Source organism: Heteronotia binoei, chromosome 4, assembly GCF_032191835.1.
Source record: "Heteronotia binoei isolate CCM8104 ecotype False Entrance Well chromosome 4, APGP_CSIRO_Hbin_v1, whole genome shotgun sequence".
NCBI classification, from domain to species: domain Eukaryota; kingdom Metazoa; phylum Chordata; class Lepidosauria; order Squamata; family Gekkonidae; genus Heteronotia; species Heteronotia binoei.
The window spans coordinates 160,174,905-160,191,969 of NC_083226.1; the positions used below are offsets into that span (position 1 = coordinate 160,174,905).

The 17,065-nt window shown below is 45.9% G+C and overlaps 1 protein-coding gene across 9 annotated transcripts in view; it reads right to left on the bottom strand.

Moving 5' to 3' along the window:
• Positions 1-17,065, bottom strand: part of NEDD4L (NEDD4 like E3 ubiquitin protein ligase) — a 415,196-nt gene that overhangs the window by 44,563 nt on the left and 353,568 nt on the right. For 5 of the 9 annotated variants that reach the window (XM_060236126.1, XM_060236125.1, XM_060236124.1 and 2 more), the window contains 4 exons: positions 13,746-13,943; positions 8,837-8,914; positions 4,967-5,021; positions 1,345-1,403 (listed from right to left, as the gene is read on the bottom strand). In XM_060236126.1, coding sequence (XP_060092109.1) covers positions 1,345-1,403; positions 4,967-5,021; positions 8,837-8,914; positions 13,746-13,943 — 390 coding nt within the window. Of the gene's footprint in view, positions 1-1,344; positions 1,404-4,818; positions 4,876-4,966; positions 5,022-8,836; positions 8,915-13,745; positions 13,944-17,065 lie in introns of all 9 variants that reach the window. The other 4 variants (XM_060236122.1, XM_060236116.1, XM_060236121.1 and 1 more) reach the window with 1 other exon arrangement.

Genomic DNA, 17,065 nt, shown 5'->3' on the forward strand with positions numbered 1-17,065 from the left:
GGCTCTTTTTGTAGCAGGAGCTCCTTTGTATATTAGACCACACACCCCTGATGTAGCCAATCCTCCAAGAGCTTACAGTAGGCCCTGTAAGAAGAGCCCTGTAAGCTCTTGGGAGGATTGGCTACATCTGGCATGTGTGGCCTAATATGCAAAGGAGCTCCTGATTCAAAAAAAGCCCTGAAAAAACTAACCGAAAACATATAGTCCTGTGGCATGCATCTGCTCTCACTTTTTGAGTTTCCCAGCTAGAGAATTTCTTGCTCAGGGTCCCAGAAGGCCAGGCTTGTCACAATGCAACATAAATAAATGTGTTCCACCTCTCAGTTAGTTTCTAATAGCAAAATAATTGGCCCCATTTATCAGGGATGCCAAATTAAGATATATAGTTAATCCACTTTGGGTTTTTTAAAAACTCCAGTCACCAGGGGGCCAGCAGGTGGGCGGACTGCTGAATGTAGTATTTCTTTCTCTCTTAGAACCACATCTGGGGGCGGGGAGGATCTCAGTAACTGATGTTTCCTTGGCAGCAAACAATGGTCTCAGTTTGAGAAAAGAAGCCACCTGACACAGCTCCAGAACAGCAGAAGGAAGGACAGATGAACACAGTGCCGGAATATAGGAGATGGAAATAGTCATCTGTTCCATAAATGCAGTTGCTCAGCAGATGGAATGCTTTCACAAGAATAAGCACACATGCCAAAGCATGGCCCCCCCACAATTAATCACCTCGCTCTTCCCCCTTCTTGCAAGAAGCCCAGCACAGCATACCTGAATCCAGGAGCGAAATTCTAGCAGGCGCTCATTTGCATATTAGGCCACACACCCCTGATGTAGCCAATCCTCCAAGAGCTTAGGAAAAAGAGCCTTGTAAGCTCTTGGAGGATTGGCTACATCAGAGGTGTGTGGCCTAATATGCAAAGGAGCGCCTGCTAGAATTCCACCCCTGCCTGGTTCCCCTCTGCCCTATTTTATCTTCAAGTACAACCCTGCTAGACAGGTTAGGGCTTAGAGACTGGCCAGCTGCTGGCTCAAGTTCAGCCAGCGAACTTCAAGGCTGTATAGGGATTAGAATCCAGATCTCCATGATCCGTGTCTAACAGCAGGTACATCGATAATAAAGGGAATATGGGTGATGAATATTCAAGTGGTAAATACAACTGTGCATCTACTACTTGGTGGCCCTGTTAAGGCGAGGGTGAACAAATATGGAAGACGGTGGATCTATTCTTCGAGGTAAGATGCTGTCCTCTACCAGCTGCGGCCTGAAGGTAGACAAATGCCAAGTATGGCAAGAATGTCGTGACCCTGCCTCCAAAGTATCCCGACAACACATGCAGTACTTACTGGACCAGTAATAGCTGGATTCTGCAACCTTGGGTCTTCCCACTGGGTAATTTTATTATCTGCAATTAAAAACAGAGATATCACAATTTGAGTTCTCTTCCAACATTCTTTTCCCATCCAGGTTCTGATTGTCTGACATACATTTCTCATTCTCGCCTGTCTCTTTGTAACTACATACTCCATGGTTAGAAATTCCACAGACCCCATTCATTAAAAACCCCATCACACTGTTTAGTGAGAGACGTCCGATTTTTTTTTTAAAAAAAAACAACAGCATTCTGTTGCCAGAGCACTGCTTGCAATTCTTTGAATGCTACCTGACATCACAACACTAGGAATGTAACTCAGGGTTAACAAAAGAATGGGATAGGAGCGCTAGTGGATGGGGAAGGCTAGAACTCTCAATAAAGTACAGTTACTTTAAAGAAAGAAGGCTGAATCAGAACTACTGAGAAATGCATTATTTTTCTTTCTTTCCATTTTCTTTAGCTGGGGTTTTTCTCCCCAAGGGGGACCAAAAAGGGCTTATAAAGCTGTTCTCCCTGCCGCCACTTTGTAGCTGGAAAAGGCCCAGGGTGACTTTTGGTTCCTCTTCCAAGCAGGTTTTAGTCTTTGTGCAGCCAGAGGCAAAGGAGTTTGACACAGAGACTGATTCCACATTTAGCACTTGCCTCTCTTCTGCCCCATGGCGCAGAGTGGTAAAGCAGCAGTACTGCAGTCTGAACTCTCTGCTCACAACCTGAGTTCGATTCTGGTGGAAGCTGGATTCAAGTAGCCGGCTCCAGGTTGACTCAGCCTTCCGTCCTTCTGAGGTCGGTAAAATGAGTACCCACCTTGCTGGAGTGGGGGGGGGGGAGAAGTGTAGAAGACTGGGGAAGGCAATGGCAAACCACCCCGTAAAAAGTCTGCCGTGAAAATGTTGTGAACGCAACGACACCCCAGAGTCGGAAACGACTGGTGTTTGCACAGGGGACCTTTCCTTTCCTTTTCCTCTTCTGTGAGGGGCTCCTCATGGTGGCTCTTTTTCCCAGATTCTGCACTGGCATCTCTGGAGCGGAGCTGTGTATTCCCTGCCCCGCGCAAATGCAAGAGCTGAGAATGAGACTAGTACAAAGGCTAATGTGAAATTGGTCAGGGTCTTGGGTCATCTGGCCCTTAACCGAGGACTTGTAGCCTAAGGCCCTGAGCAAAACAGACCAGCAAATCCAGGACTAGCCCTGGATGCTGGATTATCATATTGTATATTTCTCTGCTTGAGCTGTGTTTTTGCAATTATCTTGGGAGCCAATTTTGAGTCACCAGAGTGGGGGGAAAAGCTGAGCTTAAATGCCTTAATAAATCACACTAATTAACCAAGGCAAGAGAGACAGCAAGTTTTTACCAGGATGCGTGTCTTCAGAGGCAAGGGCTAGGCGAAGAGAAAGGGATACATGGGACACGGATCTGTGAGGCTGTTTTTTTGCTGTATGCAAAATGGTTTAGGCATCAGCAGAGTGGTTTTGGACACTGACAACGCAATCCTAAGAATTGTTACACCTGTTCATGGATGTCAGTGAACTTAGGTGGATGCCACTGTGACACTGCACGGGTCACAGAGAAACAAGTGTATTTTAAACGAACTAAGTCTTGTAACAAACTCTCCAGGAAACTCGTCAGCTAAAACTTTGGGAGGGAGGAGTAGGGATTCAGCTGAGATTTCTATCAGTTTTCCAAATATCTGCAAAAATAAAAGGAAGGATGGAGAACAGCGGTCCGTAGGATTGGATAGTGGTGCACCAGCATAGCAAGCTGCCCCCTTGCACCAGGGATAGAGCTTAGCTGGAGCATCTGACCTTCCATATTGATGTGCTAGACTTCCCCCACCTGCCCTACACAGCACAACTGTGCCATGCAAGAGACTCATCTGCAGCAAGGTAAGAACAAGGTTGCTGGCAGCAGGGCTTTTTTCGTAGCAGGAACTCCTCTGCATATTAGGCCACATCCTTCTTATGCAGCCAATCCTCCAAGAGCTTACAGGGCTCTTATTACAGAACCTACTGTAAGCTCTTGAAGGATTGGCTACATCAGGGAGTTGTGGCCTGATATGCAAAGGAGTTCCTGCTACAAAAAAGACCTAGCTGGCAGCCTTGCTAAATTGGTCTTGTATACTAGATGTCTTACAGCTATGACTTTGGGCGGGTTTGCGGTCATTTTTAATTGCAAGTAGGGCTGGAACGCACTGTGTGTGCTTCCCCCCCCCACTCCTAAGTTTGCTCAGAACAAACATAAACATTTGCGTGGCTGAGACAGAAATGGCATCTTCAAATCTGCAACAGTGGAAATTAAATGCATTAGACGCAGCATTTCCTGCCGGCATAATGTCGCATGCTGCAGACCTGGATGCCCAGGCTCACTCTTTTTAAGCCTGGGGAGCCAAACGTGGAAACAGTGATGTAGCCAATGAAAGCGTTTGAACTCCTAGCTATTGTACTCTGTGACTTCCCAAAGGAATGCTCAGTGGAGAATTTCAGGCACTTCTTTGTTAATTCCAGAAGAGCTCTTTTCATGGATCAAGCTGGCGCTCACCAGAGAATTATCATCCGTTCCATTCCTTACTTTAAAGTCATGATACTACTTAAAAGCTACTCATGCATTTGCAAATCCGTAAATTACTTCACACAGGCAGGGTTTTCTCCCCCCCCCCACAAATTAACCCTCTGATATATTAATGCCACTAATGATCGTTCTAAAGGTTAATTCTACAGAGATTCCAGGAAAGGAGCGGTTACAACACTGGTGCATTGATTTCTATAAGGTTAATTTTACAGACTCAATGCGCCTTCCCCCTCTCGCTTGCCCTGCGTTTAATGAGGAATATGTGCATCTGGTTTAATGAGGAATATGTGCATTTACGACAATTCACAAACACTCCCATCTGAACAAATCATTTTCTATTGCCATTGGGTAGTCAAAACACAACAAAGACCCACACACTTGGTCAGAGGTGCTTGTCAAAGGACATGTCTACAATGAAACATCATTTACACTGGAACTTCAAGGGACAGAAGTGGATAGAGATTAACAGGGTGGGTGCAAGAGAAACATGCCACAAATAGAAAATAAGGTCAGAACTGGCATTGCCCCAAGCCCTTTTCTTTCTTTTATTTTTTCTTTTATTTATTTATTTTTTTTAATAATTTCAGGGGGGAAACGGTTCTATCGAAAGTATCTTCTTCCGCTGCCTTGCACAGATAAGACTCGTGGCTACATCCATTTGATTTCTCATCTTATTTTCTATTCCTAGGCTGTGCTTTCATTTATTAATAGAAGTGCATAGAAGCCATGGGATCCATCCACAACACCAAATAAATAAATAATAAAAAAGTTCAACGAAAAACAACCACAAAAGAAGAAATGTTAATGCTTCACAAGATCAAATCGGGACAAAGCTTGATGAGCCAATTAAAAGCAAGCTTTTGGTGAATCATACAGTACCGTAAGAGGGCACTAAGTCTCGGGTATGAATGTCGCCACATATCAACACCTGGCTTCCTAAATGAAGAGTAAAATTACAAAGCTTTCACTTCAATATTGCATTACCTCCCTTCACCTACTGGCTGTAGAGCCTGCATGGCTTACTTACTATGATCTATATAAAATGTTCTTCCATCCAAATGTATCCTTTCCTCCCAACCAGGCTGTAATAAAGAGAACAAACGACAGAAAACAAAACATCAGCAGCTGAAAATATTAATCTTCAAAGCAGGAAAAGTATCTTCTCTCCCTCCCTTCCCGTTTCAGTTTCAGTTTATTTCAATTTATATCCCGCCCTTCCCACCAAAGTGGCTCAGGGCGGCTTACAGCACATAAGAACTAACATAGGTTTTAGATTTAAAATACAACAAATTACACCGTTAAAACAGTAAATTACCCTTGTCGTATTACGTATTGTCGTAAATTCCTGTATTACCCTTGTCTGAAAATGGAACACTGCCATCCTGGGCAGAGTTATGTACTTTGAGGTTGGGGATTGGAGGGGTCCCCGATGTGGTGCCCGTGGTTGCCATGGCATCCACTGTCCTGTTCTCTGGTTCCCCCCTCCCCCCCATGTCAAGTCAAGTCAGCCTTTATTGGCATTAAAATAACAGTACAGATTAATATAGTATAAAACAGGATAGAAACACAACTTTCATGTACACTTGTATGAACAGAAATTATTTCTGTGATATCCTTTGGCGGGACTTTAGAGCAGAGTACAGAAACTTGGCTGACCTCTCAGTAACATTGATAGAAAAATCATTCAAGAGTCTATGCACCTTAGGTGCATCAGAGCAGTCGACCATACTGGCTAAAACAGGGTATACTATGTATAACGTAGATCCCCCAAGTGTTTTTGGTGGGGGCCAGGTGGGATTTTTGCCTAGCAGGGTTCTAATTGACCACTAGAGATTTCATGGGCTGTGCAGATTTTTTTTTTTAAATGTTGCTCTGGCAACAGCTGCTATCAGGGCGCAAGGATCTACACTATGTGACTTGAGTTAAGCTGCGGCAACAGGCCCGTAGCTAACCAGGGGCCCATGGGATTTGGTCCCCTGACAGTTTTGGAGGACCCCTCACCCCCAGACTGCCCCTCTCCCTCCTGCAGGATTTTAATTGAAGCCCCTCCCATGCCATTCACAGGGTCCACAAATCAACTGATTGGTGGGATCCAAATCACACAGGAGGGGCAGCAGAAGCAATCACCAGCCTCCTGCATGATTTAAAGGGTCCCTCCCCCATGGCCCCCCCACAGCTGCCTCCCCACGTGGCCCCTAGCTATGGGGCTGTGCGGCAATCATTTTATTTATTTATTAAACTTATATCCCACCCTACCCCACAAGTGGGATCGGGGGGAGGGGGGGTGACAACGTAAACAAGATCACAATAAAATAAAATCCAACCATCAAACAGTTAAATGATTTAAAATAAGACAGCACTAAAACACTAATAACCCAATGTCCTTCAACATTTTACAGGCGACGGTAAGTAGCCTGAATTGTAATAGTTTTTAATCAGATGGCGATGGTACCCTGTTGTACACAAGTGCTCTATAACAATCAGTATCTGAGCACTGGACAGGTATCAGAAAGCAAGGGAGCCTGAGATGGTTCAGTGCCTGCTGCCTCACGCAAAGGCTGGCTCTGCCTCCTGTGGCAATCATTTTGAGGCGGCCATTTTGTTGCTGTGCCCACCATGTCACGTCAGAATTCCAAATGTTCCAGCAGGCTCACATAGATTGGTGATCCCTGTTCCAGGTCCACGGAAGCCAAGAGGCTTAGGAGGTTGCACCTCTGGTTAGGATGGTGCTTTTTAAAGAGATGCCATTTTAAGATTTTGATCAAGACTAGGAATGCTCATGGTATGCTCATGGAGCTTCTGCTGTTCCAAAGAGGGCTCTTAGAGAAAAAGCCAACCAACATTTCCCTTCACTGAATGAACTGCGAGACAACTGCAAGTAGGGAAGTTTCCTTATATACTGGCTTTCTACATCATCACCACCACCAACAACAACAAAATAACCTGCTGGGTTGGGAAATTATTCTGGGACCAATTACAAGAAATGTGCCTGCAACATTCAGAAAGAATACAGAAGGCGCTCATAGAGAGCCGTACTCTGTGTCCAAAAAGAAGGAACAATGTCGTTTGTTCAGCAGTCTGCAAACTGCTTTCCAATGTGACAATTTCCACTCACAGAAGATCTCTCGTGAGAAATTTTCTCTGATATAAGAACATGAGCATGGAAAGTATTCGTACCCAGATCTATTCAATGGATGTGGAGATTCTGAGCTGTAGTCAAAGTCCGGGTTTGTCTCTTATCCATTTCGCATTAAGCACAGCTAGTCAGGAGGTGAGAAGTGGAGAACCAGGGGAAATACTAGTGCCTGGACAGGCCCAGACTGACGACTCTGAGTCCATATCAATGATATTGGAACAGGCAAAGGCAGAACAAGACTAAGAGAGATGCCAGCAATGCATGGGGATAGCTGTTTGGGGTGGGGGGTTCCCCTGCTGGTCAACTGGCCAGCGGCAGGCTGAAGCCCACAAAATTGGGGGATCCCTTCCCCAGCCTGGGGACTGGCAAGCTTAGTCGCATGGATTCCACTGGGGGTGGGGGGAAGGCAAAAGCACCTGCAACAGGACGTCACCCCAGTAGGTAATACTAGGGAGAGAAACACAGCACATGATTCACATGAAGAAAGTCACAGTTGCAATCTCTGGCCATCTCTATTAAGAGGACCACTCCCCAGTTATCTAGGCTGGCAAAGGCCTCATCTTGAGAGGCTGGAGGGCAGTTGTTTCTCAATTTATGGTCCTCAGGACATGAGCCTGTGATCTGACTCAAAGTCAGGAGTTCTTGTGTGGTTTTGTGTGTGTGTGTGTTGGTGTCATTTGCCATAAATTTGCCTTTTTTGAGCAGGAATGCACAGGAACACAGTGCTGGCTGGCTTGGCATCAGGGGTGTGGCCTAATATGCAAATGAGTTCCTGCTGGGCTTTCTCTTAAAAAAAAAAGCCCTGCATCGAGTCATTTCTGACTTATGGCGACCCTATGACTTAACGACCTCCAAAATGTCCTACTGTTAGCAGCCTTGGCTCAGGTCTTGAAAAATGGATTCCTTGAACCACTCCATCTCACGATGGGTCTTCAGATGTTCTTAACATTACTGTCTTTTTCAGAGAGCCTTGTCTTCTAGCGATGTGACCATTATCTTATGAGTTCTTACAGAGCCCCTGAACCACAGTTAGCATACCAATGGCTGACTGCATTGAAATGTTCCTCTGCTTTTCCGTAAGATAAGCGTAATGTGCGAGAGCAGCCTTGGAACCGCCGAGACAGGCTCTTGTTGTTTATCCTGATGCGAATGCAAAGCAACAGGCCTTTGGGCTTCATCAGTACAACCTTCCTAGTCTGCCTGCCTCTCAGAGGGGATTTGCTTTCCACACCGAAATGCACAGCTGTCATTTACGTATGCAAATCAGCCCACAAAGCAGGCAATCCACTTGTACTGCAAAAGGGAGCTCGACTATTAAGCTGGATTTGCGAAGGCCTATGAAGCAAACACAAGACAACATCCGTGCACACACGCGCAATCCGCAGGCTGATATTGCAAGTACAAAATTAGCTATGTTCCCTGTTGACGTGTGGCTGTCCCTTCTCGGCTTTGATTAAATCCTGGTGCTTGGTTCTGTTTTGACAGCGACTATCTGCGAGTGTCCAAAATCCAGAGTGTTTCCTGTGGTTTGACCTTCAGCTCTGTTGTATTTTGTGAACCAGAGCTAAATAGGACAGGGAGGAAAGCCAAGCTGCAGAGCAGGGGACCACTTCAGAAGGGTGGATAGGAAATTATCATCCCTGTTCACCATAACACGTTTTACCTCTACAAAGCAAACATCTTTCCATCGGCGCACAATCTCATGCATGAAGTGAACATAACAGCGTGCATTTGTACAAACACAGAAATGTGAATTCTTACAGGAAGCGGGCCCAGGTCGTTGGGATTTAAAGCTGCTTTCGATCTCAGGTGGACTGGGAACTTTAATCGTGGGTCTTCCTGTAATGAAAAGCACTGCCGTAAGAACAGGACTCCCAAAGTGGCACACGCCCATGTCATATTTACACCCATGCCAAGGGACTGTCATGATCAACACCACGTCATTGCCTGCATTGTTCACTTCCAGGAAGCAGCGGAACTTTGTGGCAAAATGTCTGCCTCATCGGCTTTTGCAGCTTAATAAAAACGAGGTGCACAACTATTTTTAGAGGGATTTTTTTTTTCGTAAGGGGAGAGGGTGGAATTGTGCTGATCATATGTAACTGATTTAACACTCCCGCACGAATATTCAGTTCAATAACTGCTTCCGCATGAACCTGTGCCCTCACTCTGGTCATGGGTGTGGGTGTGCGCTGGAGGCGGAAGTATTTGTGAATTGCCTGCATTGTGTAGGGGGTTGGATTAGATGACCTTGGGGGTCCTGTCCAACTCTATGATTCTAACCACGGTTTAACATGATGTTTGAACTGAATCAGAGACAGGGCAGTGAGAAGATATTCAGGCTCTAGTTTGGATATCCTCAAACAACAACAGTTCCACAGTCACGGTGCAGTTCCATTGATTCTAATATCTCACTGCTAAAGATAAGGCACACAGATGGATGCTGCTATAAAGTCCCTGGTGGCTGAAAAGCCTTGAATGACGGGTTATGTGGGTGAGTCAAGCCCGGTTCTGCTCCTAGCATGCATCTCTTTCCATCACTGTTCCTCATGGCAGCTGTGTGCATTAAATCAAATTTTATATAAAGTTCCTGCAAGGCATGACAAATGTACACTCCTCTGTTTCACAAACATCTGGGGAAATAAGCAAGGCCAGGAAAGCCAAATAACTCAAGAATATTTGGAAGGATGAGAATGAATAGCTTTCTTAGCCACAATCTCTAAAGAGATTACATTAAAGAACAACATGGGAGAAGCAACCTTTAAAAAGCGTAACCTGTCAACTAATAGTTGGAAGTTATTGGCCTGGATTTACCTGTGTCCTTTTCAGCAATTTGAGAGCAAAGCTTACAGCTGCAATCAGAGATTTCCAAAATGTATCTAGGTACATGAGGTCAGTGTTGACCTTTCCTCATCAGCAATGAACACTACAAATACAAGTTGATGGGGTGTGAACTGGCAGAGACTGACCAAGAGAAAGATCTTGGGTCGTGGTAGATAACTCACGGAAAATGTCAAAGACAGTGTGCGTTTGCAATTAAAAAGGCCAACGCCATGCTGGGAATTATTAGGAAGGAAATTGAAAACAAATCAGCCAGTATCATAATGCCCCTGTATAAATCGATGGTGCGGTCTCATTTGGAGTACTGTGTGCAGTTCTGGTCGCCGCACCTCAAAAAGGATATTATAGCATTGGAGAAAGTCCAGAAAAGGGCAACTAGAATGATTAAAGAGCTGGAACACTTTCCCTATGAAGAAAGGTTGAAACGCTTGGGACTCTTTAGCTTGGAGAAACGTTGACTGCGGGGTGACATGATAGAGGTTTACAAGATAATGCATGGGATGGAGAAAGTAGAGAAAGAAGTACTTTTCTCCCTTTCTCACAATACAAGAACTCGTGGGCATTTGATAAAATTGCTGAGCAGACAGGTTAAAACGGATAAAAGGAAGTACTTCTTCACCCAAAGGGTGATTAACATGTGGAATTCACTGCCACAGGAGGTGGTGGCGGCCACAAGCATAGCCAGCTTCAAGAGGGGTTTAGATAAAAATATGGAGCAGAGGTCCATCAGTGGCTATTAGCCACAGTGTGTGTGTATATATAAAATTTTTTGCCACTGTGTGACACAGAGTGTTGGACTGGATGGGCCATTGGCCTGATCCAACATGGCTTCTCTTATGTTCTTATCCTCATAGAGGTGGGTCACCAAGAGGATGTTACAAAGACATCTGCTCTGCCCTCCCCTGCAAAATTAAAAGTGCTATGTTTGATCTAAAGGTAAAGGCAGTCTCCTGTGCAAGCACCAGTCATTTCTGACCCTGGGGTGACGTCGCATCATTTTGTTTTCATAGGGTGGTTTGCCTTGCCTTCCCCAGTCATCTACACTTTCCCCCCAGAAAGCTGGGTGCTCATTTTACTGACCTCAGAAGGATGGAAGGCTGAGTCAACCTTGAGCCAGCTACCTGAACCCAGCTTCCACCAGGATCAAACTCAGGTCATGAGCAGAGCTTGCACTGCAGTACTGCGGCTCACCACTCTGCACTACAGGGCTCTAATGATCTAGACAGCTTGATTTAGAGAGCACTAAATAGCCTAGGGCCCAATTACAGCAGGTTTTTTTTTTTGCAAGCTAATAAACATGGAATGGACTGCAGGATCCTTGGGACAGGAAGCAATCTTTGGTTCTTGCTGACATGGTTCAAAAACACTATGTATGGTGACTGCATTATCATAAAATTATAATGCTACTAAGCAAAGAAACTAGTTATTTCCAGCTCAAATTAAAAACCAAACAAAAACCAAATGCAATACTATGGGTGTTTTCACACGGCAACTGTTTGCAAGTGGATTTTGCTATTTTTTACATGGTAAAAATCCAGTTCCAAAGTGTGTTATTTAGTGTGTGTGAAAGCACCCTATGACCAGAGTTCCAGCATTAGAGTTTGACAATGAGAGACAAAGAAGCAACTGTTGCAATCTGATTCTACACCTGTACAAAAACAGGAGAAGAGAACCATTAAAGACTGAAGGAGAGGGCACTAAATTATTTCACAGGACAGCCATCTCGGTCTGAAGTAGAACAGCTAGGATTTGGGCCCAGCAGCATCTCAGAGAGTAATACAATTTTAGGGGTGTGAGGTTTTGAGAATCATAACCCCAAAATCTTGCTGGTGTCTAAGGTGCAAATGGACTTGGAATCTAGCTGTATAACAGAATGGAGCCTCCGGCAGCCCGCTGCATTGTGGCGTGGCTGCCGGGGAGATTTTGCCCCCCCCCCCGGAGGGAGAGCGGACTGTTCGGTGTGCTTTCAGCGCGTCTGGGAGGGGCGGGGCTTCCGCACTTGCTCGGAAGTCTCCGCTTCTGCCCTCTTCAGTCCTCTTCGGGTGCTTGGCCCTCCCGCCCGCCCTGTTTGTTATGTAGGCATTTGCTGGTCGCCTCTTTTATGAGGGGCCAGGTAGGAATTTTTTACTCCTCGGCTATTTGGCTGGTGACTGTGGGGTGTTTTTTGCCTACCCTGCATAGCATATCAGTGGATTGAGGAATTGGCCTCGGGTTGGTGCCTTGTATAGATTGGTCACTTTTCAGGCAGGTTTTACAGGGTTTATGGCACCATGCGGCCTGGGAAGGACCGGTTAGCCTCCCCTGTTTGGAGAGTTAGATGTCTGGCAGGATCAACCTTTGGGTGTGGCCCGAGGTGTGTGAATGCAGACTGTCCTGGAGACTCGATTGGATGGGTGCCTTTTGCTGAGACTCGCGTCTGGTGTCTGGGCCCTCCGGTGCGAGCCTCCCTGCTGGGCCTGCCTGACGAGAGCTGTGACACACAGCTCCGGCCAGGGGGCCGGGTCTCTCGCCCGCTGAAAAAGGCAGGGGAGCGGTCTGAGGAGATCCCTGGCCCTGACCTGGCCGCAGTTCGGTTGCCCTTGCTGTTGCAGTGTTATTAAATAAAGTGGCCCACAGTTTCACCAATATAATTGTGTCCGCCTCTTTATTCCGACTTGGGGGGGGCAATTATATCTAACAGTTGTATGCAAGTGGATCACCCCTTTAGTGGAGGATGATTTAGGTTCAAATTACTTTTTCTTCTATGATCATTCATGGAGACTTTTTTTTTTGCCTTTTCTGGGTGTTACCCACTTGGGTAGCTTTCTCAAGATGATGATGATGAAGAAGATGATATTGGATTTATATCCCGCTCTTCATGCCGAATCTCAGAGTCTCAGAGCGGTTCACAAGCTCCTTTATCTTCCTCCCCCACAATAGACACCCTGTGAGGTGGGTGGGACTGGGAGGACACTCACAGCAGCTGCCCTTTCAAGGACAACCTCTGTCAGAGCTATGGCTGACCCAAGGCCATTTCAGCAGGTGAAAGTGGAGGAGTGCAGAATCAAACCCGGTTCTCCCAGATAAGAGTCCGCACACTTAACCACTACACCAAACTGGCTCTCTGAAGAATGTTAGGGAAGGGGTCTTTATCACTTCATTCCCCTGTCATTTTTCTGGGTGCGGGGGGGGGGACCCCTCACTGCTCATCTGCTTGCTGGAAGGACTTTTTTTTGTAGCAGGAACTCCTTTGCATATTAGGCCACACACCCCTGATGCAGCCAATCCTCCTGGAGCTTACAGTAGGCCCTATGCTAACAGCCCTGTAAGCTTATAGAGGATTGGCTACATCAGGGTGTGTGGCCTAATATGCAAAGGAGTTCCTACTACAAAAAAGCCCTGCTTGCTGGAGGAGAAAAAATAGGAATTTTCTCCAGCAAGAGTACCAAGCAATTGGGAGGGGGGCAGGATTGATCTTTCCAGTGGGAAAAAGGCAAAGGAAGACAGAGTTAAAAGCCCCTCTCTCTTTGCACCATCCACCCCCATTTGAAAAGGCACCCCAGCAGCTGCACTCTGAAAAGGAATCTTTGGGTGCATTCACACTACACCAAAGAATGCATTTTGCAACTGGATTTTTGCTATTCTTACACACTAAAAATCCAGTTGCAAAACGTATTATTACTTAGTGTAGTGTGAATGCACCCTTTGAAAACAATAATAGAATTTGAGCCCCAGTTCTGGAGAAATGTGCAGAAAAGCTGAAATCTCCGTTCTTTGAACACTTCCCTCCCCCCTTCCCTGTTTTCCGGCATCCAATTCTACAGAGCAAAAGAAGATGAACTCAGCTTACCCATGTGGTCGTCTTTGTGTTATGATCGATGAAGAAAGGCCTGCCGTTCGGTGCTATCCGCATCTCCCAGCCAGGAGGTAAGAAGCTTTGCGTCAGTTTGTGCTGCGGTTTGGGGGAATTGTACGGTGAAGGCTGTGGCGATTGCGGGTTGGAAAGGGTGTCCTTCACAGCTCTTCGTATAGGAGAGTCCTTGGCACCCTGTAGAGAGATGCGGTGTGTTAACCATCACAACCGTCACCCTATCTTCCTGACGTGAGTGATAACGGAACGCAACCTTGGTCCACACAGTTCTTCGAGAGGGATGTAGGACTGAACAACGAGCATTATCTCTTATCATTACTTTGCTTGGAAATTAGCTACTGGTTCTTGGCTAGTGCATTATGATGCACGCATCACAGGTACACAGATGTGTATACATGCACACCCGGTGTGTGGCCATGGTAGTCCTTAGACTCAATATGGTTGGATAGCCTGCTCCTCAAACTCAGCAGGTTTGCCTTCAAGGGAACAAGTTGGCCACACACCACCTTCTGCAAAGCCCGGGAAGTGTTACTCTTCATAGAACCAATCATGGCCCACCTATCTTTCCCCTGGATGAAATCTCACTTTCCTGAAACCCATCACACAGAGATTTCAAAGCAATGGAGCATCAGGTTGTCTTTCCTTAAGCCTATAAAGCTATAAAGCTTCAGATGCAATTTTAACTCAAAAACCCAAGGGTCGTTTTGTAGAAAAATAGGTGGTGGAGCTCATTAGCATAACTCATTAGCATATGCTGCTGCCCCCCGCCACCAGCCAAAAGCAACCTGATGCAAGAAGGGAGAGCCCTGGGCGAGTGACTCCGGCTTCGGCTGGCTAGAGATCCAGCCAGCCCAAGCAGGCCTCGCTCATCTGGGGCTCTCCTTGGTCGCCCCCCCCCCCAGTCAAAAGGCCAGCAAGCCACCCTCCACCCAAAATCACATAAGAAGTGGAGAAAGGGTGGGCTTCTCCAGGGGTTAATGAGGGCTGCTGGGGGTGTGGCAAAGCTCCTGGAGGCTGGCTGGCTGCCAGCTCTCCTAATCCAGGGATTGTTATGCAGCTGCACCTACTATTTAATGGACAAGGTAGGTAGGGAGGAGGAAAGATGGGCCATCAGAAAGGTTCAGGAGCTGAGTTCCTGTGAGCTGCTGCTGAATTCAAGGCCTGCAGAAACCAACATATGAACATATGAAGCTGCCTTATACTGAATCAGACCCTCGGTCCATCAAAGTCAGTTTTATCTACTCAGACTGGCAGCGGCTCTCCAGGGTCTCAAGTTGAGGCGTTTCATGCCTACTTGTCTGGACCCTTTTTAGTTGGAGATGTCAGGGATTGAACCTGGGACCTTCTGCTTAACAAGCAGATGCTCCACCACTGAGCCACTGTCCCTCCTCCTCACCCCTTCCTCAGTATCCACATATGGAATCATTCACAGACCGTAAAAACATTTGGTAGAGTTATCAGAAGGAGAGTTACGATAGAAAAGCAAGAATGGTGGAGAAGACTATGAGACGTAAGCAGGGTTTGGAAACGGAAGCAGAGGATGAGGAGACCTATCAGCAGTGATAAGGAAGGACATATTGGAATGTACACGTCACAAGCATGGATGAGGAACGCATCTGCTTTTGTGTGTGCATTTAAAGCCAAAGACCACATGTCATGCACTTTGATGGCTTTTATGGATGTGCTAACGAAGGGAAGGATATGATAGACATGATACAATGGGAGAGGTGATTTGCCTGCTATGAGGGCTTGTGGTCTCAGGCCCAGTGCTTGAAAAAGAAAACCTGGCTGAGTATCCCCATGGAGCCAACATGGCCCAGTGGCTAGCGTGCGCTGGACTAGGACAGGGGTGGCCAAACTGTGACTCAGCAACCACACGTGGCTCTTCTGCACATATTGTGTCGCTCTTGAAGACCCCACTGCTCCATTGGCTGGCTTGGAGAAAGCATTTGTGAAACAATCTGTGAATTTGTAAATCAAGCCAAGCCAGCCAGTGACTAGAAGAATGCATTTAAAGTCACTTTTCCCACTTCTTCCTCTCTTCTAGCTCTCAAACATCTGACGTTTATTCTAAGTGGCCCTTACGTTAAACAAGTTTAGCCACCCCTGGGCTAGGATCTAGGAATAGTGCTTTCAGATCCCCAGTCTGCCATGGAAGCTTGGTGGTTGACTTTGGGCCTGTTGTTCTTGTTCAGATTAACCCACCTGACAGGGCTTTATTTATTATTTCATTCATTCACACCATGCCTTTCTCATCAATGGGGACCCAAAGCGGCTTACACTACTTTCCTCTCCTCCATTTTATCCTCACAACAACCCTGTGAGGTAGGTCAGGCTGAGAGCGTGTGACTGGCCTGAGGTCACTCGGTGAGCTTCCGCGGCATGAGTGGGGATTTGAACCCTGGTCCTCCAGATAGTAATCCAACACTCTTAACCAAGGCTTTTTTTTGTAGCAGGATCTCCTTTGTATATTAGGCCACACACCCCTGATGTAGCCAATCCTCCAAGAGCTTACAAAAAAGAGCCTTGTAAGCTCTTGGAGGATTGGCTACATCAGGGGTGTGTGGCCTAATATGCAAAGGAGCTCCTGCTAGAATTCCACCCCTGAATTTGCTGGTGTATTTGAGGCTGAACTTCAGTTGTGCTAGAATTCCACCTCTGTTTCAATTACTTGAATTAATTATTGCTTCATAGGTAATAATTCAAGTAATTGTAATATTAAATAGGGGAGTTTGTTGGTATATGACTTTTGTATATTTGACTTTGCCACTATTGGCTGGCATATTTTCCCCTCTTTTCAATTTATTGCACTGAGCTGCAACATGATGTTCAGTTTAAAGTTATTATTTAGTTTCAATATCTGGTGTCTTGCCTCTCTGCTCTCACACCACTTCACCGACTGCTACTTCCAGCTTCAATTTCTGCTTCATTTCTGGTTATTATTAATTTACTCCAGGTTCAAACATTTAATTACTGAAAACTAATATTCTCCCTCTTTCCTGCTGAGCCATCACAGATTTGATTTTAGTAAAAATCTAAACGCTGCAATCCAAAAATACAATTTCTAGAGAGTAAGTTCTATACAATTCAGTGGGAATTATTTCTGTGTAGGCTTAGGATCACAACTGGAAGAACATTTTCTTCAGCTCTTTAACAGTGACATTCACCAGCCGGATGACAGATGACATAACTGAAATGTAAGTGACATTCACCAGCTGGATAAGGAGGTAAGCTTTTCCCCCCTCATATGCATCTAGGGTTTTAGAGCTTCATGATATGTATGATGATACAAACAATTT